The 20317-nt window shown below is 33.1% G+C and overlaps 3 protein-coding genes across 5 annotated transcripts in view; 2 read left to right on the forward strand and 1 right to left on the reverse strand.

The window, feature by feature from the left end:
* The first annotated feature begins 1174 nt into the window (after window positions 1–1174).
* Window positions 1175–2357, forward strand: LOC124535318. The gene has a single exon (XM_047111543.1). It carries the CDS (start codon window positions 1353–1355, stop codon window positions 2121–2123), a length of 771 nt encoding a protein of 256 aa, XP_046967499.1. The 5' UTR covers window positions 1175–1352; the 3' UTR covers window positions 2124–2357.
* A 3807-nt stretch (window positions 2358–6164) lies between these two features.
* LOC124535063 lies at window positions 6165–9528 on the forward strand. Its single transcript, XM_047111139.1, has one exon. It carries the CDS (start codon window positions 6469–6471, stop codon window positions 8182–8184), a length of 1716 nt encoding a protein of 571 aa, XP_046967095.1. The 5' UTR covers window positions 6165–6468; the 3' UTR covers window positions 8185–9528.
* Window positions 8184–20317, reverse strand: part of LOC124535139 (major facilitator superfamily domain-containing protein 12-like) — a 36761-nt gene continuing 24627 nt past the window's right edge. For 2 of the 3 annotated variants that reach the window (XM_047111340.1, XM_047111418.1), the window contains exons 2-10: window positions 12879–13048; window positions 12305–12388; window positions 11595–11817; window positions 10598–10709; window positions 10317–10516; window positions 9964–10150; window positions 9740–9851; window positions 8986–9136; window positions 8184–8390 (exon numbers count right to left, since the gene is read on the reverse strand). In XM_047111340.1, the coding sequence (XP_046967296.1) occupies window positions 8246–8390; window positions 8986–9136; window positions 9740–9851; window positions 9964–10150; window positions 10317–10516; window positions 10598–10709; window positions 11595–11817; window positions 12305–12388; window positions 12879–13048 (1384 nt within the window). In that variant the 3' untranslated portion in view covers window positions 8184–8245. Of the gene's footprint in view, window positions 8391–8985; window positions 9137–9739; window positions 9852–9963; window positions 10151–10316; window positions 10517–10597; window positions 10710–11594; window positions 11818–12304; window positions 12389–12878; window positions 13049–13412; window positions 13686–20317 lie in introns of those variants that run through there. The other variant, XM_047111262.1, reaches the window with a different exon arrangement.

Genomic DNA, 20317 nt, shown 5'->3' on the forward strand with positions numbered 1-20317 from the left:
TGAACAATTTTTTTGTTGTTAAGAATAATAACAAAAAAAAAAATACCTAAAAATGCGAAAATTGAATTATAATTAAAATAATATCGGATTCGGCTATATTTTCGGATAGATTTATGTTTCGGATATCTGTTGCATTCGATTACAGTTACGGAGTAACATCACATGCCTGACAAACAAAAATAATCGATGGAGAACTAAATTGGAGAACAGATCTATTTAATGATGCTGTTGAACACTTTTTCACTTCTAAATGTATGTTATTAGCGACCTGCCCAGGCTTCGAACGAATGCAATGCTTATACTAAATATACTAGATCTTAGGTAGTACATTATTTTGATCTATCTCGTAGAATTCTGCCAGAATTTGCAAATGGTTTATTTGCGATAGTACCTACATTAGAAAACTCTAAAATAATCAGCATTAAAATCAAAATCATCAAAATTAAAATAAACTTTATTCAAGTAGGCTTTTATAAGCACTTTTGAATCGTCATTTTACAATTAAGTGAAGCTACCGGCCACCGGTTCGGAAAGTAGATTCTACCGAGAAGAACCGGCAAGAAACTCAGTAGTTACTCTTTTTTAACATTTATAAAATACAAAGTCATGTTAATTAAATACAATTATTTAAATTAATGTATACTGCTTGGAAGTCAACAGGTATTAACTCCACGCTTTTTTATGCTTTTTCTACCAATGTATTTTTATACAAACGATTTGAATTTATTAAACGGCAAAGTTAAAAAAGTCTGCGGAATTTTATTATAGAAACGGATACCTTGCCCCAAGAAGGACTTTGCGGAGTCGGAAACTTGGCGTTATAAGCTTATCCTTACTCCTAGTGCACATACAATGATTATCACTGATTTTATCAAAGTGATCAATGTTACTGTGAATATACATAATATTGTTGTAAATATATTGCGACGCAACAGTGAGTATTCCCACTTTGTTAAAAACATCCCGAAGAGAGAGTAGCTAGTCATTTCTCTACTATAATATGTATGTATTAATGCGCATTAAAAAAACGTATCAAAATCTGTTACCGTTAAAGACATGAAGCTAACAAAAACAGACGAACAGCGAGAAGCGACTTTGTTTTGTACTATGTATTGATAAGCAAATTTTTCGTATACCAAAAGTAATTTTTTCGGGTAGGTGACAAAAAAAAGACAACACGCTTTTATATGAGCTCTTGTTAATTTTAATTATCTAAATTACAAAATAATAATTATACAAATTAATATGTGCTAAATGTGTTTCCTACCTGCCAGCTAATCTCCATAACACCAATATAATCAACAAAAAAACAAAAACATTAAACAAGTTGAGTGAAAAGTAATAACTTCACTATGGAATCCATTAAGCACTCAATTGAGGACCTGACTGAGCACTTCAACACACGGATGGCTGAGTTTCAAAAATCTCTTCAGGGTTCCATCCCAGCCACTAGTCCAAACTCCAACATTGCGGCTCAATTTAACACCTTCAGAGTCTTTGTTTTATCTGCATTAGAAGGCCTTCAGATGCAAGTGGAAATATTATCGAAGCAGTACAATCAGCTGGAAATGCGAAGTAGAAGGAAGATGCTTCTGTTCCACGGAGTTCCTGAAGACAAAAAAGAAAATTTGCCAGTCATAGTGTCAGGTGTTATATCAGGCCATCTTAAGGTACCAGAATTTACCATAGAGAAGCTCAGTCGATGTCAGCGATTAGGTCATTCCTCTAGGGATAAGCCTCGACCTATCCTTGTAAAATTTCGTGATGTAGTGCTTCGAAACAAGATCTGGTATTCAAAAACGTCCCTTAAAAGCACAGGCGTGACTCTGTCGGAGTTCCTTACCAAGGAAAGGCATGACCTGTTTATGTCTGCAAGACAGAAGTTCGGAATTTCAAAATGCTGGACGAAGGATGGAGTTGTTATCGTTACGGGGTCTGACGGTAAGCGTCACCGTATCGTCACAACAGCAGAGCTTAACTCAATCAATTGCAAGCCGAATTACATGCCCTCGGCAACTAATCTTGCTGCTGCTGCTGGTACCAGTACTGTCGGTGTCGACTCAATTTCAAAATCGTCCAACTCCACTCAGGTTATGCGAAGTAAGAGAACCGTTAAAAAGTAAGTTTTCGTTTTATTAGTAGCAGTTTGTCGTCGCTCCATTAGATTGTTCTGTTATTAATTTATGTCATCTATTTTTGTTTAGTTACTATAATTATATTTCGGATAAAATTAGTGTTAATTTGCTAACATGTCGGTATTATTATATTCAGTTCAGTTATAATTATATTATGTTGTTGACTGAAGGTATAATGTCAATTGTCAACAATCTGACGTTTGATCTGCGTTTAGTAACTGCATTGATAAAACTAACTACTGCCTATGTAGTTAGCATTTTGATTTTATGAGGTAGTTTTTTGTTTTTAGTTTAATTCAATTTTTTTTTATGTTTTTCTCTCTACTTACTAGTTTATTTTTTATATTTAATGTTATTAGAATTTAAATCGTATTTTTATTTTGTTTATTGGTTACTTAGTGTGGTGCTTTGCTAAACACTGATTTATAACTTGTTTTTATTTCTGTTTTAATGTTGTATCCGGTTCTTATGTTTTACTATATTTGTGATAAAAATATCCTTGTAATTGCTTACTCACAAACGGCTGGCGGGATGGAGGAGTAGCTTATTAGAACTCAATATTCTAGTATTTTGATTTATTTTGGTATTATTATACTATTTAATTATTTTTACTTACATATATATAATATTAACTTGTATTTACATTAATAGTATGATTTCAAGCGTTCACAGCGTAAGTGACTCGAATGATAATAGTATCTATCTTAGTGACTCAGTATTATCTACTGATGATAGTTTTCACAGTGCTTCTCTTCCTCTTAATTCTCTTTTAGACTCAACTTTCTCCGGTGTTTCTAGAAACTTTAATGTAGTGCATATAAATGCGCAGAGTATTCCATCTACCCTTATTTCCTGTCCTCCTTCGACAGTAAAAATATTCATGCCATTCTTGTATCCGAATCTTTTTTGAAACCAAGTTTACCCTCGACGTCTTACTGTTTGCCTGGCTACCATCTGATCCGGAACGACCGAACAGGTAAAGGTGGTGGTGGTGTGGCAATATACCTCCGCAGTCATATCCCCTTTACAATTTTAAGTAAATCTCCTTCACAATACTCTGAGTCATCGGAACACATCTTTATTGAGGTCTTATTCGGTCATCTCAAACTACTACTGGGCGTATTTTATAGTCCGTCACTCAATATTAATTATTTTAATAATTTTGAAATGTTATTAGATCAATTTAGAACTTCTGTCGATCACACCATAATTATGGGTGATTTTAACACCTGCTTGATTAAAGACGACCAACGTGCCCGACGACTTAAGAATATAATCGATAGCTGTAACCTTAATGTACTTCCAACGAATGCGACTCATTTTTTTCCGAATTGTTCTCCCTCACTATTGGACCTAATGTTTGTTTCCTCTCTCAGTCATGTTGACGTCCATGGTCAGTTTCCCGCAGAGGCCTTTTCCTACCACGACTTAATTTATTTATCCTATAGAATTCGGCCTCCGCGAGCGAAGCCAACTATAGTGATGCGGCGTAATTTTCAAAAGCTTAATAACACCAATTTCATGAGCGATTTAAACAATATCGACTGGAATGCTATTTATAATGCCAGCTCAATTGATGAAAAAATTAGCATATTTAATTCTCTCTTAACCGATTTATTGGATGTACATGCCCCATTAAGACCTATTAAGCTTAAGCACTTACCGGCTCCTTGGCTAACTCAGGATATTAGAGCACTCATGGCTAAGCGTAATGCTGCGAAGGCCAAATATAAAAGAAATCCAACTACTGACAACTTGGAAAAATATAAACATCTACGAAATCGTTGCAATAAACTCTGTCGTGATGCTCAGCGTAAGTTTATTGCAAATGCTATTGATAATAGCGGTACATCCAAGGTTTGGCGGTTTTTGAAATCGCTGGGAATCGGTCGTCAGCGGGAAACCATTTCTTTTAATATCGAACTTGATGATCTTAACAGACACTTTCTTTCTTCTTCTTCTATAAATATGTGTGACAAACTTAATACAATCAACTTTCTTCATACACTGCCTATTCCTGATAACCCTCCTTTCGAATTCAGCTCTGTCACCATTAGCGAGTTAAGGAAGCACATCCTTAGTATTAAATCAGACTCAACTGGCTGTGATGAAATAAGTCGAAAACTTATTCTCCTTACTCTCAACAATATTTTACCTATTTTATGTCATATATTTAATTACTCCCTGTCAACTGGTACTTTCCCTTCTATTTGGCGCAAAGCTCTAGTGATTCCTATTCCTAAAGTTTCCAATCCCTTGTTACCTTCTCATTTTAGACCTATATCTGTGCTTCCTTTTCTCTCGAAGGTGCTAGAACGTGTAGTCCATTCTCAACTAAGCCAATTCCTCTCTATAAATAAAATCCTCTGCCCTTTCCAATCTGGGTTTAGAAAAGGCCATAGTACAGTTACAGCTCTCACCAAAGTATGTGACGATATACGTAACGGAATTGACAACAAATGCGTAACTATACTAGCTCTTCTTGACTTTTCGAATGCTTTTAATACTATCGACTATGACATATGCTTGGCAATCCTTGAATCTCTAAACATAGGTTCTATTGCTGTTGATTGGTTCCGTTCTTACCTGTTCAACCGACAGCAATGCATAACGGCAAACAGTAGGTCTTCACCTTTTTTAGATATCCCTTCCGGTGTCCCGCAAGGTGGTGTACTCTCTCCTCTTCTCTTTTCTATTTTCATTAATACTCTCTCTACACTTATCTCTTCATCCTATCATCTATATGCTGATGATCTTCAAATATATGTTACCGCTCCCTTGGACGGTATCGACGAGGCTGTTGCAACTTTGAATAATGATTTGGTAAAGATCAGTGAATGGTGTAGATCTTACGGTCTCCAACTGAATCCAAGGAAGTCGCAAGTAGCTGTTTTTGGCAGTCCTAAGCTTCTGTCGAGGGTCAAAGACAAAATCCTATCTCCAATCATGCTTGATGGCCACACACTACCGCTGCAAGAAACAGTTAGAAATCTTGGACTACTTCTGGATGCTTCCTTATCCTGGGTACCTCAGGTTGCAGAAATGAGTCGTAAGATGTATGCCATCATTGGTTTTTTAAGGCGATGGAAAAATCTACTAACCATCAAGGCTAAGATCAGCTTAGCCAATGCATTTCTTTTTCCAATATTAGATTATGCCGACGCCTGCTACATTGATTTAACTGAAGACCTTCTGAATAAATTAGAACGGCTGCAAAATTTGGCCATTAGATTCATATTTGGCCTGCGTAAGTATGATCACGTTTCGCAGTATCGGTCTCAGTTGAAGTGGCTGCCAATCAGGCTTCGAAGAAACTTGCACGCCTTATCTCTTCTCTATGCTATTTTATATGTTGAGCATACACCACCTTACCTTAAAGAACGCTTCAAATTTCTTGGGTTTGATAGCACACACAACCTGCGTTCTAGTGAGGACAACAAACTTGTCACACCCTGCAGTCGGACACAAACCTACAGCAACTCTTTCACCGTGAAAACCGTCAAACTCTGGAATGCACTACCCACTGATATACGGCAGTCTAAATCCTTGGCAATATTTAAGCATCGTTTGAGAAACTATTACCTATCCATATCTAAATAATGTATGCAAGTATGTAATAATATGTAGTTTATATTTATGTATATATGTATGTATATTTTAATATATATTATATTTCTATGTATGTATTATTGGTATGTAGTTATGTGTAGTTTATTACTATACCTTAGTATAAATATTATTATATTGTACTTTTCCTCATTTTTTCATATATTTTTCTTCACTTACCTGTTTTCGTTCTAAGCTCCTATCACCAAAGGTTGTCTGTGAGAGATCGCTATAAGCGATAAGACCGCCTTTGCGCACCATGTACTTATTTTATGTTTTATATTTCCCCTTTTTTTTTCCGTGTGTTGTGCAATAAAGCATTTTTAAAAAAAAAAAAAAAAGTAATTAACGATACCAAAGCTGAAACAAGTATGACTTTTGTTATATTTAAAATCTTGGTGATAAAATTAAATGTCTAAAATACATAAACGAATCCACTTTATGGCGCGATAGACAAATAGAACCACTATTTCTGCAAACGCGTTTTAACCAAAGAGTAAGTTAATAGGATAGAGTAATCTATAGAGTACAGAGTTTGACAATTTGTATTTCAATGTCAAAAAATGATAATGAAATGAAAGCTATAAAATATTAAGATTTATGAAGGAAAATCCTAATTCATAACAAATATAGGATAAAACGTCCATACTTATAGTATTGTTATAACAGTAAATTTGCTGTTTTTCGTCTGGTGGTTTTTTAAGAGAAAAGCGTGAAAATTTTAAATATGAATATAGTGAATTTACCTGAAGAGATTCTAATCATTATTATAAAACAGTTGGATACAATTTCTTTGTACAATTTATACACGGCTTGTTTTCGTATTCGTCATATAATTAGTGTATACAGAGTTGTTAAAACATGTGATTTATCTCTAAACACGATGGCTACAGTGCAGTCACTTAAATTGAACTTTTTTAAAGATATTTCAAGACATCTTCAAGAGTTGAACCTGTGTGGAATATCTGACTTAACTAAAAACTTACTTCTGCCAGCTATGAATAAACTGAAGAGCTTAAAAACATTAAATGTTTCTTATACAAATATCAGCATTTTCGACTTTGTTGAGCTTTATCAAAATTGCCCCAGTATAAAAAATATAAGTATTAATTTTATGTTTGGTAAAACTACCCGGGTTAGGTTATTAAAGGACTCATTATTACAATGTCAAGAAGTTTTCAAAAATTTAGATTTTGTTAATTTTGTAGGAAATCTCAGTAATTTAATATATTCACAGTTACCTTTATTTATTTTATGCAAGAGCAGATTGAAAGCTTTGCAATATACAGTGATAGAATGTGATATGACTACTTATGAAAACGAAGACAGTGAGGAAAAAGTGCAATTTGATCAGTTCTCAATATACTTTTTAGATGGAAAGAATTCAAGTGTGTATTATGGATTTATGCATGAAATGCTTTTGTTTAACATGTTGGATTTTCAAAAATACGAAGTAATTATTATAATTCGTTTAAATTTAAAGAGTACCTCGTTGTATGCAACACCAATGTTTAAAAATTTTTTTGTTGATAATTTCGATTTAAATGTAGATTTTATACAAGATTTTTCCATATCTATTTTTGGTAATGTTATTGTAATGCTTTGGAATAAAAGTACAACAAATTTTGACAAAAGTTTCTTTGAACATTTGTCAAAAAAGTTAAAACCATTGTTCCCCTGTCCATTTATTTCATCAAGGAGTACACCGGTGCCTGTGAAGTATGACTGGTTCTATACTACTCCGACTCATTCAGACTCTGCATACAGAAGTGAATTGTGTGGATTTTCATATAAAAAACGCAGAGTTGTTGAACCAGATTGCATTTTAAATTATGACAGTCAGCTCGAAGAAAAGCGTGAAGTACAATTAAGTTTGCTATTTAATGGTGAAATTAGAAGTGGTGTATCATTTCCTTCACAGTGTTCGTATTTAAGTAAATTAACTTATTTGAGTGTGTGTGGACAAGTCAAATACTGTGTTAATTTTTTTGAAATATTGTTTAGTTCCTGTGATAGGCTTGTCACACTAAATGTAGAAGCACCTCCCATATGTCCATGCTATGCAGCAATATCAAGGTATATTTCCTTCAGTCGAAGTCTTAAAAATTTAAGATTAGTGGACAAAAGAATTGATTTTAAGCTACTTTTTTCATCATTGAGTGAATGTAAAACATTAGAGAATATTAATATATGTGAAATGTCATCTAATTCATTTGATATTTGTGATCCATCAACACTGTTTAAAAAATGTGAAAAATTATATTGTTTGTATGCTTATGGACCTGTGTCTGATAAGACTCGGAATAGAAAGTTACAAATTTTGAAAAGAGCCAAACAAAAATGCCAAAAGACACATATAAAAGTAAATCTTTTTAGTCATTCTCGTTTGGCTTATGACCCATTTATAGATGTGTTTAAACTAAATCCAATAAAACCAGTATAAACAATGTATTTTATTTTATTATTGTACTATGTGTATTGTTACAATAATTAAATTTAACTAATTATGTTTGAGGTTTACTTTTGCTGTGTTTGGTACTTATTATTGTTATTGATAGGGATAATATGCCAAGTACAGCACTGCCACCACAAGCATAGGTCAATACTCCTCTATAGTACTGGGGGCAGCTTATAGCATTGTCGCATTTACTGAAAAAAAAAAGAAATATTAATTGAAATAACATATACAAATGCCTGCAGTACTGTAAAGAATAAACATGGATCTTATTTTAAGTCATGGTTTACGCAACCTTATCAAAAATTCAAACAATGGCGAAAATATATTGATTAAATCATATATTTTTAAATTTATTTGTAAAAATTGTATACATGTACCTACAAAAACTGCTGAACTGAGGATCTTAAAATAACTTAGTTACTAGAGATAAAGACTAAAAAGGATTCCATAAAAGCTAGAACAAATCTCAGCCTTTTTTGCTATAGCCATTTTTAAAACCAATTTATTTGTTCAGTTGCAATTATGTTTATAAAAAGTCATAACTGTAAATCTTAAAGGTATAGTGAACAAATATCTTAATGCTAATATTGTGTGTACAAAAACAGGTAACTTGTAAAAACTTGGTATCAAGAAAATGATTATTGTCTCCTGTGCATACCGTAAAATTTGTCTATTAAAATGGGATTTGATTAATTATTTATTTATTACTTAGGAAAAATCTCATTTATTTTAAGACAATTTAAATTAACTTGATTTATGAAAAGAAAGATTTTTTTTTGTACTTACTAGTTTTCAATAGCCATTACGGCTATTCCGGTAACTAATTTGTCGGCGAATGTAACAATCGAATATATTAAAGCACCCTGATGGGAATGAGGCCCTATTAAATCTGCGGTTACGCACAGACTCGATACTAGGGTTATTGCACTTCCAGCTCCTGATACAAAAGATTGTAATTCATTAAAGACATTATAAACAGGCAAAAATTGAATATTGTGTTCTCGTTTCGGATACATTTATTTCTTTTTAATATACATATCTGTATTCGTATCTGTAGGTAAACATTATAACAAAACTGTTAGTGGCAAATGTGTGTAAGATCTCGCAAATAATTATTGTAATTCAGTTATTCTTGTCATGTATGTACATATGAGTTACAATAATCGTAACTAGACATTTAAAATATTACGAAAATAATATAAAATAGAATGCAACTGTGGAAATGTATCTCTTCGTTTTTGGTTTAATTTTCGTATGACGACAAAAGTACATTACTTGTAATTTGAATTATAGTAATATTAAGCCAAATATAATATTCTTATCATATGATTTGTTTACTGTTTTTATTTACTTAGTTCCTTGATAAAATAAGTGCAGCTATTTTTGTCTACACATAATATCGTCTTGATAAAATAATATGAGTAGAAACAGAAGATCAAAAACAATAATAATTGTTTATAAATGAAATATCATTTAATTTGTAAATAATATGGCCTACCGGTGTCGAAAGCTAAGAAAAATTTGTGAAGATTTAACTTACCTATCAATGCTGCGACTAAATATATTTGTGCAACATTTGCTTCTGGGCTAATAGCTAGGGCTATCCACATGCAGCTAATTAGACTAAGGAAGCTGCCTATAAAATACGCCACCTATAATATTGAGATGCATGTTTAAAAATTATAAAAACAAACTACATTACCGATATTTAAATGATGATCCAGATTGAGTACTAGAAAAAGTACAGAAAAAATATTATATTACCTGATGTCCTATCTTGTTAATATTACTCTTCAAAAGAAATGAAAAGACAAGTGAAGAGATATAAAGAACGAGCGGTACGCTGGCTACTAATTCAGAACCTTCAGTTGGATTAACTGATAATCGTTCTTCGAGGAAAAGCGGTACGTACACAAGGCTCAAGGCCCAGTACAATCTTGAAAATACGTACCTGAAAATTTCAGTTTGGTAAATTTTATTGCGATATCCATTGATTTCATTTTATATTTCATTAAAAAAGTTACATATCTTTAATTTAAATACATACATGTTATATAAATACTACACCTAAAAATATGTTTTTTGGTTAGTGATTTTTTTTTAAATTAAATACTTACAAACAGCTGGTCTGGTATAGTAAGGGCATTTGTAAAAAATGCATTATTTTTGACTTTGCTAACAAGTGAAGAGGTTCGTTTTCGCCGCATTCTCCTGCATGTCCGTTTGTTTTAGGTTCTTTGTACGGTTTCAATTTGAAGCAAATGTGGAAAGTTATATATGATAGTATTCCAATACCAGATATGATTAGTGATACATCCTATAATAATATAATCTAATATAATATAAATTTAAATGAAGATAAACAATATTGCAGTTAATTTGTATGGACTTTCTATACCCGAAATTTATAATCATCCGTTGGTCTAATAAAAGTACTGTAGTTTGTTGCCCTCAAAACAATCCACGTTATGAAATAGACGGCAAGACTTGATATAACCGAAGCCATATATCTGAAAGAATTTTTTTGTTCATTTAATAATTAAGTAATAAAATGTTCTACTACTGAGTTAAGGCTTCCCCTCTATTTCAGTATAAGGTTTAGAGATTTATTGACCATGGGGGTAAAACGCTGGCGGAGCAGGTATGAGGTGTCCAAGCCTCTATAAAGACTAGAATGTTAGTTTGAAAGTCTATCCAGTCCGATTAAACAGCCATTGTTTTAAGTACTAAAAAAATTAACGTTTCCACGTTAAAAATATAAATTATGTGTAGGTATATTTAAATTTATGTTTATATTACCTCCTTTTACTAATTGTTACATGAGTAATGAAGTTTTGTTGTATTCGAGGATGCTATATATTTAGATTTTGCTGTTAAATACAACATTGAAATTACTTTTTGAAGTAAAAAGTAGTTTAAAATCTGGAAATATATATTCGTTTGACAATAGGCGAATTTGAAAACATGGCTGCTATATGCCTATGGAAGCTACGTCACGGTAGCGTGTGCAAGTGATCCCGTGATGCCCGTGGTCCCCGAGAGACGGATTTTGTACCGCTAGGATTTTAGTAGATATTTCGGTGTACTAGGCACCCATATAACCGTTATATGGAGAAAGGCTTATACTTTTATTCATCTTGAAACTCGTAAACGGTTCCATAGAACTCGAAAACTTCAAAGATATATAAATTAAGCTTTTATTTTTGCGAGTACGAACATTCTTTCTTTTGAAACGTGTCTAATGAAGGGTTTCTTCTTGAAGACTATTAAAAAAATTCTCTCCAATTGTTCCCTTCCTTGGCCTACTCGGTCTAAAAGGGAATTGAAAGCTATATTGAGGTGCGTTATAGAATTAATTTTATCAACATTACTTCTTCTAAAACAAAGAGACTCACCTTATAGAAGTTAATTCGGATCGTACATGCAGGTTGTCAGTGATAGATGGTATTATTGCTAGATGTGATATCTGAACTACAGCCCAGCCGATTTGAAAGATTGTTATCAATATAGCGTAGTATAAAGGCATCCACCACTTCAAATACTCGTAGTTTTTATTCGGCCAGCAGCTCCAACATCTTACGAATAGCAGTGGAAATGTGCACGTCACTAATAGGCACCCTGTAAATATATATTATTTAAATATGTAATACGCCAATTGTGCATTAAAATTACAAGATCGTAAATAACATAATACAGAGACATAACATAAATGTAATTGTCACCGGTCAATAGATCCTAAAACGATATTAGGTTTTTTAATATATATTATGTACGTTGATAAAACCAGGGTTGACTGTTATAACATCTCTTGTAAGGGAATTTTATCAGCCAGGTCAAAAAGCAATACATATTCAAATTCGTCGTACTCGCGTTTGAATGAGTAGGTAAGACTTCAGTCCTTATGCCTGTCGTTACATACTCTCCAGTCTATGTAACGATAGGCACAAGGGTAAAATTTTAGTCCCCAGGGTCGATGGCGTATTGAAGATCAGTTATGGTTACTATTTACTCCTGTTTATTATACATCAGTTTAGCTAATTCGGTTGTTTGTAACTGTAGAAGTAGAGCTATTGTAGTGATATTATGTAAATCAATTATACAGTACCTGTTAAATGCCAAGCCTTCTTTGTACTATATTTGTCCGCCAATATCCCAACTATTGGCGTAGCGAGCGCATCCACGACTTGACCTGTAGTATCAGATGTTTGTAAATGTTATAGACTTATCAAATCCTGACGAATAAATATTTTTCAAAAATTATATCACAAATTTACGATTGCTTGCGTTTTAGTAATTAACTAAAGTATCTTGGAAAACTAAAATTCAAACTATTAATAAGTAAAACATTATACAGGATTAGATAGACATTGTAATAAATTTGTAAGCAATTTGGATTCTGCATTTAAAGAGCACTAATAGAGATATACTTGTATGTATGACGAAATATATTGTATATGAGTAAACATTTGAATTTTATAATAATAAAATTGCGTTTGAATTTAACAACATCCCAAAATTGTATATATGCTTTTAATAAAAAGCTGTTATTTAAATATTACAAACAGACACTCCAATTTTATTATATGTATAGATTTGTGATGTAATTTAGAATGTGAATTTGATATGGGTATATAAGACATCAAAATTTAAGAGTAGCGAGTGACAAGTGTAATTAATACCCAGCAGAAGCATGGCACCGGCAACAACGGCCCTCATTTCAAGTACCGCCTGGAAGAACAGCATCATGTAGGAGAACCACATCGCTGCACATAGATCATTGTACATATGACCTAGCCCGTATAAAAGGTTCTGATTTATTCGCCACCATCGTCGTCGTTTGTATGGTATACTAGAAGAAAAAACAAAGCTTTAAAATATCAATAAAACCAAATATTTACATAAATACTTAATAAAATCGCATAATGTTTTTTGATTGTCAACGAGCAGACTAATAGACAATTTTTAAGTATTTTATCGTGAGTATTCTATTCAATAGTGGTGTTTTGCTTTGGTTTTTTTTTCATTTGGAAAAATTGTAACTCAGGCTTTATGTAACAATGCTAAAATTGCAGAGCAGGATGGGTTGATCTTCTGTAATGAGGACTGATAATGTTCGTTTTGTGTCCTGCTTAGTAATAGCGTGTCACAAATTGTCTGAATTGCAAATTGTGCGGAAATACCGTCGTTTATGTTGATTTCTGAGGACACATCACCTTTTATCGATATCCTCATTAATATTGTCTTGAACATCATTTTTCACTGTAACATTTGATTTCGTTGCTCCGTATGTACCATTCATGTTTGCGTTGATTATAATTATACATTTAATTTAAACGTATTTGTTTATTCTATTACGACTAATTCAAATCTAATAACATTTTCACTTCACTTTATTGGGGACACTGGTCGTATCAAATATCACACTTCACAGGTAAACCGACGCGTGCGGCTTGAAAGGATTCCTACGGTCATGTGAGTTTAACTAGTAGGCTTATCCGTTCAACATACGATTTTTTTTAATAAAGATTTAACATATATTAGACAATGTTGTTCCGCATATTAGTATAATATACTTTGATATATAAGTACGGTTATTTGAGTTGTATCTGCGGTAAAGCTTAATTAATCTATTGTTGAATTGTCGTTCAATCAATTTCTGGCTATTGAAAGCTATGGACTCTTTAGAACGTTCAATGGGATAAATTGTTTGATTACAATGTACGTTACACTTTGATCCATTTCTTTACGTTAAATAATGAAAATGTAATTATTTTATTTTGAGTGTAAATATTTAAAATTTAGAAATTAAATATTTGTTTCTACAAAATATATAAAAATGTTTATATTCCTCCGGTTTTATTGTTTATGTATTTACATGTTGATATAATATCTATCAATAAAAATATTCTACCAGGATATCATAAGAAGAATTTCTGCTTTCCTGCTACTTTCATATTTATGTACTTATTTGTTTTTTTTTTTAAGATCTAGCTTTTATGGAAAGATATAATAATATGTTATGAAGTCATTATTACTTTTGTATTACATTAGAATAATATTTTCTATTTTCATATCTTAGTCGAAAAAAAAAACAACTTTGAAGTGAATGATTTATGAAAGGAACGTCTAAATATTTCGTCGATTTTTTTTCATCATAGTCATAGACATCGCTCGTATTGAGTGTCATTAAATCGCTCGAGTTACGGGGATTATGTATCAGCGACCTAAATACGTTATACTGTAGGTATTCGAATTTTATTTTACATATTTGTGGTAGAGACAAGTGAGTCTTTGTTTTGTTATTATTATTTTATAATAACTTGCGTGTTACTATGTTACATTTCTACAAGCTTCAGTATTTTTTTTATGTCATTGCGTGCGTTGACGGCCAAATGGAGCACCTGATATAACTGCCCGTAGATTTAAGTCCCCAGTCTTTACATCACTAATGTGACACCAACTTGAGATGCTATGTCTTTTTTGTGTAGTTACACTGGCTCACTCATCCGATACTAAAGCATTGCTGCTTAGCGGGCTTTTACAAGGCCATCAAGAGTAAGTTGTTCACGGAGATTGAAGGTTACGAAGTTATTTGTTATGTACGATAATATATTATAATGTACTCTGGATTAATTCATATGAATGACTCTTTAAAAATATTTTGGCAGGAATCTTAAAATTCATTCACCTCTCTGTATGAAGGCCACCTTGACCATAAGTTTGCATGTAATTTTAATATTAAATGCTTATGACGTACTACGTACGACGTGCTTAGAAGAATCACAATATATTTTAAAAAATACCAATAAAAATAATAAGTGGGAACAGTGTAAATCGAATTAACTACTAACGATCGATATATTTATTTAACGATAATTTATATTTATTGCTTTTTGTATAATGAATTAATAATAATTTATTTTGTAGACTTGTTTATTCGTAAGGGTTTTTGATGATTTGCGGTTATTATATGATTAGTGTTAAAAGCCATCTAAGTTGTTACTATAATGTTATTAAGTATGTATATTTACTTTGATTCTTAGCTCATTAATAAAGAACTAGTTTTCGCCTACATTCTAGATCTTCCTTAATTCTTATACATTTACATGTTTGTATTTACATAATGTAGAGGAGACCGAACACAAAAGTAACATTTTTAATTTTCTTTAATTTTCATCTTATATACCGTAGCTTATAGTTATAACCATATTTTTTATAATATAAATAAACCCATAAAATATACTTCTGAACTCATTTACTCATGAAATATTCATAGAAATATTTTATAGTATTTTTATTTTCAAACATGTAATCGCATTTTATTTTGATTTTGTGGTACGGATTTTTGTAGGCTCGTCTTCGTGGTACCATCCACTCATCAGGTATTCTACCGCCGAACAGCGGTACTCAGTGTTATTGTATTACGGTTTGAAGGGTGAGTGAGCCAGTGTAACTACAGACAGAAGGGACATAACATCTTAGTTCCCAAGGTTGTTGGCACATTGGTGATGTAAGAAATGGTTAATATTTCTTACAACGCCATTCTCCATGAGTGGTGGTGACCAGTTACTATCAGGTAGCCAAATGGCTCATACGATATAGATAATATTGTAAAGAAAATAAAAATATAATATGATATAAATACTATTCATTTACTTCTAATCACCACTAGCAAGACAAAATAGAGTAATCAATGGGGAGGTAATGTACTTTTTTTTCTCGCTGGAAAAACGCATTACGCGCTTCCCCCACGTGATGGAAAGTGGGGGGGTGTGTGGGACTCCCCGGAGTCCTGGACGCCGAGTGCGCCTAAGTACGCCGGGTTTACCCACTAAAAAACCAGCGGTACCCTCTGCGTTTTTCGATGGACGCCACGGGATCGCTTACGCATGCTACCGTGACGCCCTGACGGTCGGCCCACCTATGCGGGCCTCTTACATCTAGGGGTGATTCCCGGGGTACTGGGACCCCCCTAGTCCCTGCGGCGCCTATTGAGGCGGTGGGAGAAGGTGCGCGTAGCGCCTTTTCCTCCTCCCCGGTCGTCTTCTGCGGAGCGAGTCAGCGGCGGCACTCTCTTCCCGCTCCCGCTCCGCGGCTTCCTTCTGCCACATGACACTTTCGCAGAAGTGCATCTCTGACCAGCCCATCTCGCTACCGAGCATGGCGTTGATGATGCTCGGTGGCGAAAGGTCTCCGCCCATAGTCGCCGCAAGGGTGCCTCTGGGACCCCCACGCAGCACACTCGTACAGGGTGTGGTACGCCGTGTCCACTGGCGCACCACACTCGTGTCAGGAGGGTGACTCCTCCCGCCGCGCTATCCCGTGCAGGTACTTACCGAAGCATCCATGTCCAGTAAGTACCTGCATCATTCTGTACGACAGTGTGCCGTGCGTAGTATTGCGGAGTATTGCGGAGTATTGCGTCAATAAATAAATAAAGTAAACATATAGGATAAAATACAAGATCAAGTAAAAATATTTATTCTAGTTACTTTCGTCCTGGTCGTGGTATATTATTAGGGAAAGTCGGAAAAACGTACAACACAAAAATCATAACTAAATAATACAATCAAATTAAAAATTCAAGCTAATAGTGTTGTTGATACGGAATACCTAAGCAGAGTCGGATTTAAAGGTCCTCGGACCACAAAGCAGTTGAGGCACTAGACCAAAAGAAGCGTGGAGACCCTAAAAATCATATTATTAATTAATGCGATCTTGGTTTTAATTTCAATCAGTAAGCTTTGATTTATTTACTGGTATCCGTAACCTTTAAAACATTAAGAAATTCCATTATTATATTTTGACTATATCTAGGTATTTGTTAACTCGTCGGAATCTCTGTTGTGGGAGGGAGGCCCCAGGCCAGTTGCCCTGGTTGCCTGCCCCTAAATCCCAGTAAATGTATTAAAAATTGCTCATATATTATAGTTTAATATCCCAACGACGGAATATGACAAGCTGTTACTCGATAGTTAGTATAGCTTTAGTCATTAGAAAATTTAACGAAGCATTTATTACTTTCAACAGGTCGTTACTTTCGCCCCCAGTCTCCTCCTTACATTTCTGAAATATCCTTTTATGAAAATTAACGCAAAATTGTAAACTGGCAACTTAACTGACACTGGGAATAAAACTATTTTTTTAACATTGTAGGTATAAGTTCCGTTACGTATAAGTTAACAAAATATTTTCGTATCATAGTATCATTAATGATATTTTAATAAAAACATTATGTTATCTTATATGTGATGTCATATTTTATCTGTCAAAATATACGCGTGCCGGTTAATGTTTTTTTTTTGTTTAAATTTATGCAAAATAATCCATTAAAAATCAAAATAGTGGAGGCCTCGAAAACCGGTTGGGCACGGGCCTCTTCTTATCTACTTATAATTAACAACTAATCATTAGCTCTGACTTCGTCTTCTATTAAAAAAAAAAAACTTTTTATGATATAGAATAAATGTTTTAATCAAGTAGCTTATTATTAAAGTTGGTGTACCTTGCCAAAGTTGAAATCATAGTATAGTAACAATTATCGTAAATCTTTCTCTTTGTTATTTGAATCAATTTGTTAAATTTGTAGCTCGATCATTTTTCTCATTTTAATCGTTAGAACAATCATCATTTTCATCATCATTTTATTGCCCAATTTAGAGGTAAATAAAAGGAAAACTTAAATCTACCTTCTGAACTACAAAATCTCCTCCGTAATTGACTTCTTACCATTTAAGTATACTCCTACGTTTATGATAGAGTGTCGCTACGAGTTGTATTGGTTCTTCCGGTCAGATTCGTAGAAACTCTTAGTTTGCTAGTTCAAATGATCAGACGGAAAATGGGCTAAGACTATACAAATGAAGTCTTGTATGTTGGTGTATAATGTAAAAATGTACAGTCCTATCAATTTCTTTATAATTGTAAAATTATTTTTTAATTGACTATACTAGTATAACCAATAACAGAACAGGAAAAATGTAACATTGCAGTGCCGGTTTTATTAACAGCAGGTGAAACTGCGAATCGCAGCTATTTGTAATAAAATTATGCACTTATTAAAACCTTTTTCGTAACGAATTGCATCGTCTGGGAATAGTCTTATGAATAGTTTTGTAGTTCCACTTTAAATATTTATGTATTATAAAAGCAAAAATTAGCCTTTGTCTGTTTGCTGTTGATCTTTCATGGAATCTAAAACCTAACACCGTAAAGCGAGCAAAGCCACGGACGATAAATAGTAATGAACGAATGACTATGGTGCTTGGTGGTCACTTCAATTTTAGAATTAAATAAGTATTACACACAAAACACATTTTTATCTGTTATTATTTTTATACTCAATTGTTTATGTATTAGGCGTAATTTCCGAAGTAAAGTGACTAACTACTAGTGCTGGTAGTTGCCCGAGCCTTATTTAAATTTTTAATTTTTATTAGGTGTGGCGATTTACGATTTTTCATATTTACTAAACATCCGTAGAGCTGGAGTTGGAACTTCGTCATACTTCTTGAAAGGCGTGGCCCAAAGTGACTTAATTATTTTTTATTTATTTTTCTTTTACCTTCATTTACATTTTGGGCGTTTTTTTTACTCAAAAATTATTTTAACATACATAATTTTCACAGATATAAGGGTAGTTCTACAAATTATGAAAGAATTTGAGTCTGATTTGGGCCTGACATTTTTTATATCTTCGGGTGGAGGAATTCAGAAGAATAATAAGAGTACAGTGTCTTTTAGCTTGTCCTAAAGGGAACAGTCAAAATATTAAATATTGTTTTTTATTTCTGACCATTTAAAAAAAATCGAGCCACAGGAAACTGAGAGTGTCATCAGGAAGCTGAGTAAAACAACAAATATCACTCGCGATCAATAATTTATTTCACAATATTTAAAAAATTGCCACTTTACATAAATTTGATTTAATCAAAGTATCTTTTCTAAAAACAAAGAGTAGTTTTAAAGGGCTTAGATACTAATTTTCTAGCTTTCTACGGGAACATTAATCATAAAATGAGTATTGAAAGTTTCCCTCTCTCATAGTCTGTTAGTTTTTTAGAATTTAACTTATTTTTCTTATTTTTTGCTTTATTAGCCGCTTATTCTTTTTTCCGTTTTTGGTTTTTCGATTTCTTTAACTTTTCGTTAATTACTTTATTCTCTTACTGGCTCCTGTGATAGTTTTGGGAAGATAGTAGTCAAGTCAACTGACTAATCAGGCATCGTGGCTAAAATTTTTGGGTTTTCCAAATTTAAAGTAAGATCGCTTGCTGCGCTCTTATCATCTACCTGATCCTTTGATTCCGTCTCACTTTCGAAGACGTCTTTAAATATTTGCCGTGATACTGCAGAATGATGGACTTTGAGTCTTTTAGTGTGTAAGGTATCAGTTTTTTCATCTCTTCAATTTCACTATTAGAAACGATAAAAAGTGTCACACCAGTCCAGATTTTGAATAGAACTAAACTTAGGTTAGTAACATTAACTCCACATGCTACGACATCATTGGCAGTTTCTTCTTCAGACGCACTTCGCCAAACGCACTGTACTTACTAAACTACATGTTAGGTGAGAATAGTTAGATTACATTCTTTGTCTATTTTGTAGTTACTATCGACTCAGCGGAACGATGACAGACGCATGGCAAATAGTCTAGTGAATATTTTCTAATTCAACAGCGCACAGGATACTGATATTAAATCGTAGGGACAAAATGTAAACAACATTTATTAAATATTTTTTTTATGGAAATCCTATAGTTATTGTGTTACCTTTCCAGGAAAAATAGCAAACTTATTAATTTGGGATTCTTTTAAGACCTTAATGTAGAAGTAAATGTATATTGTATCACGATGCATTTTGAACTAAAATTTGTACGAGAGACACTGCAGGATCCCTAGAATTCGACAATTTGAACAGGGATTTTGTTCAGATCTTTTCTGAACAAAATCATTGTAAATCTTTACTATTTTAGTGACCATCTAGAAGCAATTGTAATTAAAAATATTCCATGAAAAAATTATTGTTATGAACAATTTTTTTATCATATTTTGGCTGAGCCGCCAAAATTCCTTAGTTTTTAGTATTTTTTTATATAAGGGTATGTAGACGGACA

This window comes from Vanessa cardui, chromosome 1 (assembly GCF_905220365.1).
Source record: "Vanessa cardui chromosome 1, ilVanCard2.1, whole genome shotgun sequence".
Lineage (NCBI taxonomy): Eukaryota > Metazoa > Arthropoda > Insecta > Lepidoptera > Nymphalidae > Vanessa > Vanessa cardui.